Consider the following 9775-nt stretch of genomic DNA (forward strand, 5'->3'; position numbering starts at 1 on the left):
CAGCTGAGAAGCAGGTAGCAGCAGAATAAATTGTTTACACAATAATGTTATGTGTATAATTAGCAACTATCCCAGGTAATGAACCTCAAAAATCAGATCTCCAAGATCACCACATGTATTTCTCTCTCAGTTTTTGTGTTTTCAGCAATAACATTCCTTAGTTGACATTACTAACAAACCAATTGAGCTTGAACAATCTTGTAGAGATTGTTTCTATTTATAAAAGATACACATGTGGCATACTTGGACAAACAAGGACAGTATTTAAATTAGCATCTTCAAAAGGACTTCAGACAAAAAAAAAAGAAAAATTGCTCCTATATTCTTGTACAAAGGCTGAGAGGCCCACCCTGACATAACTGAGACACTCCCATTCCTATTTCCATACGACCTTAATCTCTGCTTATTAGGAAAAATAGAAAGGAGGTTGCTACTGGCATAAATCACACACTGACTACAGCTGTAGCCCATGTACAGCAATAACTTCCATTCCAGTAGCTCTTCTGCCTTTTTCAAAGTGGCTCTACAATGAGCACTGAAATGCCACTGCAGAGGCTGCAGAGAGCTCTGCATCCCCAGCTGAACATGTGTAGCCATTTACTGCCCTCACCAAACCTGACTCTCCTTTTTACTTTCTCAAACTGCAGGAAGAAAAAAATACTCCCACTGATAATAAAATATCAGGTTTTTTTCTAAAGGAATGAATTTTAATAGCTTTCAGAAATGTCCTGTATTGCCAGCTTTGCTATTGGAAGCAAATATCACTGCCTTTGGAAGCAAAGATTATAAAATCAACTAGCTAAAAGCAGAAAACTGAGACTTCTTAAAGCATTTTAAAAAATAAACCAAAAACTTTTCACACTTCAGTTAAATATATTTTCCTGTTGAGACTGCCTGTCTTATCTAGAATGACAAGTTTGTCTAGATCCTATTTCCCAAAACTTTATAGCAAGATGAAATTGCCACAGCTTAAAAAGACATTTCTTTGTCATAACAAAAGTAAATATTTTTCAGAAGCTTATAGACATGACAACTGAGATGACTCAGGTCAGGCAGGCAAGCGTTACCTCTTCTGGATTGCAGGTAGAGTGGACAGGAAAAACCTGCCATTAAAGATGCATCTAACATGGAAAATGTTAAGGTATCTCAGGAGGCCAAACTGCACTGCTTGAAATCAGTATGTGACTGTGCAGTCAGTTTTAAAATTCACCTGATTAAACTGATGCACACTTTTTTGCACACTCTTTTTCCCCTGTATAATGTCACCTGCATGGCTGTCAGTGAAGCTGCTCCTACCAGCTCCAGAAATTTCTTGGCATATGGAAAACAAACAAACAAACAACCTGAAAAATCAAAAAGACGTTAATATTCCAAACAGTGAAGAATGGTGTGGAAAGAACATTCAAGGAGGGGGGAATTTGTTCTTTCATAATTAGCATTACCACTATCAAATGGACTCCCAGCATGGCTAGAAACAGACAAGGTAGAGGAGCTTTGTGCTCCAAAGTTTTCAGAATGCCAAGGATATCTGATATGACCATCTGGTTAGGATGGAGGGAATGTGGATTTGTGGAGTGGCAGAGTTTCCATGTGCTCTCATACACACCACAGCACACCTGGAACATCTGGCATCACACAGCACAAGCAACTGCCACCAGAGATCTCCCAAATCCACAAACAGCCTTCAGCAAGTTATTAGGCAGAAGCCAAACAGTAAGAAGGATGTAAGACCACACTCTAAGGCAGAATTCATGCTGTCCAGCAGCATATCAAGATAAAAGAATCTGAGTTACAATTTTATCTTTATTTTCTTTGTTGTGCATCTACTTCTCAGCATTCAGTCCTGTTTCCTCTAGGCTGGTATAAAACACACCTGTGTTACAGATGAAGCTCCACAACATCTGTAAAAATACATTTTAAATCACATCTTATCATTTGTTCTAACTGAAATCAGAACACTGAACTGGCAGAAGTGAACATCTGCACATCTGGAACTAAATACTTTAGGCAAGGAAAACATCTTTGGATACAAATCAAATTCACTAAAGCAAAGATGATCTTCTATTAGCTTGGCCTTTCCTAGTGACTAAACAAACCCAAGTGAAAACAGCAGACTGTATTTTTCCCTTTTTGATCTGTGAACATATGCAAGTCATAGGAGGAAAAGATCTAACATATAGTTCAAGAACTCTAGGTAAATATCTGTATCACTATATTTTCATTAACTACCATCCAGGATGGTTATGATAGTTTTAAACTTTAAAGTGCTGTTACCTGTTTATTTTAAGGCTGTTCCAGTGCAGGACCAGAAAACTGCAGGAAGGAGATAGTGCTTATGATTTAAGGGGTGAGTGTATCGTAAGTGCATCTGGATTCATGTATGTCTAACTATAGAAATGCTGAGTCTTTCCAGTTCATGAAATGCAGAAACGTGATGCACAAATGTGGGGGAAACACCAATTTTTCTTTAAATACTCATTAACTGAAGCCAATCTCTCCTCCCTATTAAGGTAAATCCAGCAGCCCTGCTATGGAACACAGTCTACCAGCCATTCTTCCTCCTCCTGCCATCTGAACAGCACAAGCTTAGGCTGTTTCTCTATTTTGTTTCCATCCCTACTGTGACTTCAACTTCAGTTGCTGTTCCACACCAATTTATCACTCCTCAATTGTTTCCTGAAGGTTATTGGTATTAGACTCCCTGTGCCACAAACTGCATTAGAGTGCCAATTGCAGATGTCTGTGGTGTATATCTATGATTATCTCCCATTATGACTCTTGAAAACAAAGTTGTTCGCATTTTCAGTACTGACTGAATGAGTTTTCACCTTATTTGTGCTTTCACTTCACCCAGAAAATTACCCATTTTATTATCCCATTTAAAGAAATAATATACAGCAGTGTTACTACCATTATATCAAAGAAGTAGTAGCACCTAGACCTTTGTTATGAATTACATGTTTCTACTGTATTTCAAAGATGCTCAAGAGGCTGCATGCTACAGAAAATAGTCTGAAAATGGGTATTTTATCAGAAACTTCAGCTCTACAACATTCAGTGATAGAATGATGAGCTTTTTTCTCCTTACTAAAATAAGCCACAGTTTGCCCTTAAAACCACATGCTTTCAGCTGGCTGTGTAATATCCAGATACAGGTATTGCAGCTGCTGAACTAACAAGTTCTCAGCACCAACACCCACAGTAAGCAGCCAATTTATGCAGGTGAAGAGAACTACTAGCTCCAGAATAATTATAGAATCATTTAAGTTGGCAAAGTCCTTTTAGATCACTGATTCCAACTGGCCACAGGTGACACTCTGCTTGTTGACCATTAATCTGCATTCTCTGCTAACACTGAAGTTGCACAACCTAAAATAAGGTGACAAGTTCTTGAAAGAGGGTCTTTGAATGCATACAATTAGGTTTACATCACAGCACTTGGTAGTTCAAGGCTTAAGAGCCCAGACTTCACTGAAATAGGTTAAATTGTTACCTCTAATAAAAAGTCTTATGAGAAATATGAAGAAAAAATTATTTTGGTAGAAATAAGTTCAGGTTTGTAGAACCAAATCACTGGATTTGTCCTATATTAATGAGAATTAGTTCTTCCTTCATTACACCGTTTGATTTGCTCATATAAGTAAATTAATCATTCTATACAACATTATTGATATGTTCCTTCATAATGTTTAGAGTTAATGCTTGTTTACTCTCCCACTGTGACAAATTAGACCACCTACTCAGACACTGTATTTATTACTGAAGGAACACACATGGAGTGCTAAAAGCCTGCAATAATACAACTGCAATATTTAGTTGCTTTTCCAGGCAATAATCTTGATAGCTAAATAGTTTAGTTCCCCCTCATAAAAGCAGAAGAAATATAGCAGTGATACAGTGAATCCTAAATGCTTAGCTGAGGAAAAAAGAATAAAGGAGAATCTAAAATGGAATTTTCCTTAAGTATAACAGTACCACTGATCAGCACCACGATGAGCTAATAGCAGACACTGTGTATTTCAAATACTCTTTATGTGCTGCTTTTTAGCAAAGGTGTTTGGAAAAAAAGCTAAAAATAAAGACCACATTGCTAAAAAGCTAACCCTGGTCTTCAAGTTCAAAGAGCTTTTCATCCAGCAGAAGACACTCATAATGTGTGGCATGAGACCACAAACGTGTCTAGGGAAAAAGCCAAGTCAGAGGTTCTGTTTTCATATGTGTTACTCAGAAATATTTCCAGTGCCCTAAAAAGCTTATTTTTTTTTTCTATTCAGTAAGTGGTTTAAAAATAGTTTTTATTCAATTTTTCCACGTGTATTATCCTCTATTATTCAATTCCACTGCACTGGAGTTGCTCTAATCCCTGACATCCCACTGAGTTCATATGCAGCCAAAATTTGATAGGAATCCTGTTCATCATCAGTTTCATGTATTTATACAGGTTACTTCATTAGCAGACACAGCAGCCTTTGAGCTTAATGACACAAATAAGGAATTAATAAACACACATGTAAATCTTCATCTCATTAAGTTGTGATGTTACTACAAGCAAGCATGGATTGTACCAAAAGCACTGCTAAAATTGCTAAAACAATTTTAGGCCAGTGTTTCAATTGCTGCATATCAAAGCTCTATCCAACATCAAATGAGTTGGACAAATCAACACACCTGAAAATTCAGGTCTATCTCAGCCTTTAATAGCATATCACAACAAAAAGATCTTCAGGAGACAAAACACTGCCTGTGGAAAAAGATAAAAAATGGAAATGCTCAGGACAGGGGGGAAAACCCACTGCCACACAAAAGAAACTAATCTCATGCATATGGCTTGCTTTGATTCCACAACAAAGACAGATTTTGCTAAAACTGCTCAGCATGACAAACAACACCAATTCCATACTAATTCATCTGAGTATTTTTGAATGGACAGGACTTCAGATTCTGCTTGACAACAGTTGCTCAATTATGTGTTACTTTTATTACACACAAGACTTGGCAGCAGCAGAGAACGTATGTCTGGGACAATCCTCAAAAAATTTACTAACACTTCAAGATACACAGGCCAAGTTACAATATGGAGAGATCCTTAAAATACTTCATTTTGCATGTAATTATTCACTGATAAGAGAGGGAGCAGAGTGAAGTTTCAGATTCAGTAATAGACTAAAGGCAGTTGCTTCTTCTGTACAAATTGTAAAACGAACATCTCCATTGATGACCTGCTACCAAATGCTGCCAAAAGGATGTTTCAACAACAACTGTGTTACCAGGAAAGTCTTACATCACTAAGCAATTTGCAGCTCTTCACGGGAAGTATAATATGAAAACAAACATACAGCTTCCAAAACAACCTTAGCATGCATCCATTCATCAAGCAGCCAGAAAAATAAATGCTGGCATTAAGGGCCCCTTTTTTTACCATTTAATATTCACCACTCCAGTGTCAACCAAGTTCATGACAAAAGCCTACTTCTGTCCTGTGTTTGCCTGTGAGCACCAAACTATAATTAGATGTTCAAATGATGAATGATAGGCTAATAACTTGTACTAGCTCTTGAGACTTGACCAGTTCTTGAAAGTGTAATATCCTGAAAGGATTTATCCATACTTCACATCAAATGCACTGAAAACAAGCAAGGAAAAAAATCAACGTACATTAAGTCAAGAACAAAACTCAGTGTCAAAATCTGTTCCGATTTAAGAAACTGTTAGACAAAACAATATTTACATTTTATTCTGAAATCCTACATTGAGATTACCATACCAGCGACGAGCATTTTGAAACATCGAGAATCATATCACAGCCAAACCACAAAAGATAATGACACAGACACATACTCCCACTCCTATAGAGCCTTCTGCTTCCAACAGCTCCACTGAGCTCGGTTAAAAAATAGCAACGGCAAAACAAGGAAACCAGAGTTCCAAAATAAGTGAAACAATATATCTTAATATGCAATAGCCATGTTTCCACCTTCCCGAATGCAGCTTAATCAAAGCTCCTTTCGGAGCACGGTTTTGTAGCATCTCTGGATGCTCTGCAGGAGGGTGCCAGCCCTGCACAGAACTCCAGTGTATGGAAACAGCCGAAGCACTACAGCACTCACATATTAATATAACTACAGGAGAGCTGCAAGCCGACAGCCACAGATCCAGCCTGCATTTTAAGGGAGAAGGGAATTACAGAAGAAGAAACAGAGAGAGGGAAAAGTTTCCTCGTCTTTCCTTCAAGCAAATGTAAATTTGTTCATTAGCTCCTCCAGCTTTCAGGAACAGTTACGTAAAAAAATATGTAAAATCGGTAATGCTTAGAATAGGATTCCTTCCAGTTGAAAAGGCTGTGGCGGATAAACCCCGAGACAAGCGAGAGACTAACGGGAGAGGCCAGCAGCTCTCCCTCCCGGAGCACAGACTCCGGGCAGCGGAGACACGGGCTGGCTGCACGGGGCGCTGGGGCTGCATCTCCCCCCGCACACAGCCCCGCACAGGGGCTCTGCCATCCCTGGGGCACACAGCCGGCAGCTGCGGGAGTCTGATGGGCTTTTTACGTGCCGTGAAATGGTGGATCTGACTGTCGGGCACGTTTTACGATAGGGAGAGATGGTGAGGCTCTGCAAAGCGAAGCCGGGCAGGGATAGCAGAGGCGGGCGGGGAGCGGGACCGGCAGGGCCTGGAGGACTGTCGAGCCCAGCCGCCTCCCCCCGCCGGCCCCAGCCCGGGCCCCCCCTCCGCCAGAGCGGTACTTACGTGAAAACAAAAAATAAAGTAGTCGAACCCACTAATAAGGCAGCTGCTGTGGAGACCGGGATGTATTTCGTAGGTTTAAACCTCTTTCCAGTGCTGCTGGGCATCCTGTAGTTTACACATCACTATGTAAATCCAACCCGAGAGGAGGGAGCCGGGAGGATGCGGGTCCCTCCGGCGCGGGGAGAGCGGGACCCGGGCGGCTGGGAGGGACGGCAGAGGGACGGGAGCAGCTGACCTCCAGCACAGGAAATCCCACCCACACCGCCCAGCCCACTCGGCTGATGTCAACCAGCCCCTTAAGGTAGCGCTGCGGGGAGACGGGAGCGGGGCCGGGCCGCGGCTGCTCTGGGCTCCCGCTGCGGGGCAGCTCCTGCGGGCGGGGGGCCCCAGTTCTATCCTTTCTACAATACAGCTTCCCCCCCCCACCGCCGAATAGAAAAACGGCAATGCGCTGAGCTCCGCAGGGCGCTGTGTGGGGTTCTGAGGCTCCTTAGCAGCTCGCAGCAGAGCGGGGCTCTGGAGGGGTCCGCGCAGGGAGCGGCTCCCAGCGGGGCCCTGCAGGACAGCGCCGGCTCAGCGCCAATCCTGCCCTGCCCGGGCAGGGAATACACCCTGCTTTTCATCCTGCTGCACCCAGAGTCACGGTATCAAGGGAGCTGCTGCACTCTGCCAAATGTAGCTGATTCCCAGATCCATAACGGAGTGCAAACAGAACTGAAATTACACTGCGCTCTGTTCTTTTAAAATCTATCCCTTAGCATCAGGAGGCAGACAGAAGAGGTAATTTAAGGTAACAACAGAAAGTTCACCGAATCAGCTTTCCCAAGAGCAGTGTGAGAATGGCACCGCTGCTCTCACCCGGAGGCACCACCCAGCAGCTCTCCTGGCTCAAGGAAACCCTCCGATGGGAAGAAGAGTTCAAGGCCACTCGGAAGTTTAGAAATCAAGACCAGGAGCTGCATACATCTTGCTCCCTCCCTCCTGCTTTCTTTCTCAGCTAATCCCTCTTCTGCAGCTGCCAACATGCAGATAAAGTATCCCCTGCCTAACACAAAAGCCACATTTGCAGCATCTGCTGGGTGTTGTTAAAAGCAAGCTTGCCCTAGAAGGCACACACTGCAGTGCCGTTCACAAAGGACATTTATCATTTCTCGTTTTAAGAGACTTAATTAGTTCCACAGTCCTAGAAATCTCAAGAACAGAAACAATAAAACCCAACCAAAAACCTGTAAAGGTCCTCAACTTTGCCATTTGCAAAAAAAATACCCCCACAACCCTAAATTTTGAGCATCAGCTTTAACAAAGCAAATCAGCTTTAAAAGCAAAGCCAGCAAGTTCCAGCCTGAGGGCATGTGGCTATGTGAAATCTCAGCTTTTGCTAACAACTGCCCTGCTTTCAAAAAAAAAAAAATTAAATCTTATCCAAAGGGGACTAAAGCCACAAAACAACTTAAAATCATCTCCATATATTTTTAAGAAACAGGAAGGAATACATCTACCTAAAGTTAGTTATTTTTGCATGTTTGGGAGACAGAATGTTTCCTATGCTTCACTACTCCTTGTCATGCCAGCTTATTGGAATTAATTATTTCTCAAACCTCTTGTAACTAATCAAAAGGTCAAGGATTTTATGCGGAACCAGGCTCTGCATACCAAGCTGAAAGGCTTCAGGTGCAGCTACATGAGCATGTCAAATCAGATCAAAGGCACACCTGGGAAGCAAATCTCTCCATCACCTTCACTTACCAGGTCTGATGTGTGTTGCTGAGTGGCCTCCAAGGAGCCAGTTGGGTCCCCTTTTAACAAAACTGGGCTGGAAGATCCATTTCAGAAGCACACCCAATACTCAGCCACAAGTAAGTTTAGCACCACTTGCTTCAAAAGCAAGGACTTCATCACTTACATCAGCTTAATCATCTTTCTTCCCACTCAAGCCACAGTCTAGGTGAAGAATTTAAGTTGAAAACAGAACTCTGAATAATTTTCCAGTGATACTTTTATTTTTAATCTAGAAAATGTTATACTAAGCAGCATTACAGACTGTTTATGAAGTTTGGTCAGCACCCTGTAATGGACAGTATGAGATTTACTCAAATGCACTTCTTAGGTCTTGAAAAATAGTAAAGAAGTTTCCTCCCAAGTGACAGTCACATCTGCATTTTTACCATGGACCTGCAAGTTTCCTTTCTAGGTGAGCCACAAAAGCATCCTGTCAAGTTTCTAGCATGAGCTGGGAGGCAGTAGGCACAAGTTCGTTTTAAGATACATATCTGGAGTTTGATGATTTATTTAAATCATTGTTTTAAAGACGAAGCCTTTCTGGGACAGTAACATTCCCTCATGTGAATTGTGGAGTTTTTCTTAAGGAGACTATGCCTCCTCTGCACCTCATTACTTTCAATTGTATTTTCCCCTAAGGATTCTTTCCTCTCTAGAAAGGAAAGCTTTGTCTGCTTCTCAAAGACAGTTTTGCAAGTGGGGAGGATTCAGCACTTCTGCTCATTCCACTCTTCAGAATGGTTTTCCCTTCATCACTCTGACACACTGATGCTGATCCAATCTCACTATATCAGCCCCCATTTGTTGGGCCAATCTTTCAAGCCATTCCTGTTCTGAAAGGAGGCTCTCAGCAGCAAGCAACTTTGGCTTTTTTTCATATCCCAATCACGCAACACTTCTCTAGAGGGAGACTAAAGATAACAGTGAGTTATCAGGACACAAAGAATTGTACCTTTCACAGCAACAAGAAGAGATGCATCTCCAAACTGAACTGATCTTAAAGATCACAGTGCCAGCCTGGTTTGGGCTGCAGTCATCCTGTGGATCACAACACCTGTGCTGTGCACTCATGCAGACCCAGCATTTCCAAAAGAGGGCTGAGACATTCCATGTTACAAGGCTACGGTGTTAGGCTGAATTGGGGTTTGGGATTACTTCTCTTCTGGTGCACATTATAGATTACCTATCAGAAAGCAGTAATTTTCTGTACTTTTGTGTCCAACAGTTCCCACAGTTCACCTCGTTTCCT

At 41.8% G+C, this 9775-nt stretch overlaps 1 protein-coding gene across 2 annotated transcripts in view; it reads right to left on the bottom strand.

Moving 5' to 3' along the window:
- The window catches only part of ZDHHC8 (zDHHC palmitoyltransferase 8), a 112358-nt gene extending 105399 nt beyond the window's left edge, over nt 1-6959 (bottom strand). For both annotated transcript variants that reach the window (XR_014591279.1, XM_083873662.1), the window contains exon 1: nt 6748-6959. Coding sequence is in view for 1 of the 2 variants with exons in the window: in XM_083873662.1 (XP_083729788.1) it covers nt 6748-6851 (104 nt within the window). In the remaining variant the exon portion in view is untranslated. The remainder of the gene's footprint in view (nt 1-6747) is intronic.
- Between the last annotated feature and the right edge of the window lie 2816 nt (nt 6960-9775).

The sequence above is a fragment of the Zosterops lateralis genome (assembly GCF_965231275.1).
Source record: "Zosterops lateralis genome assembly, chromosome: 17".
Lineage (NCBI taxonomy): Eukaryota > Metazoa > Chordata > Aves > Passeriformes > Zosteropidae > Zosterops > Zosterops lateralis.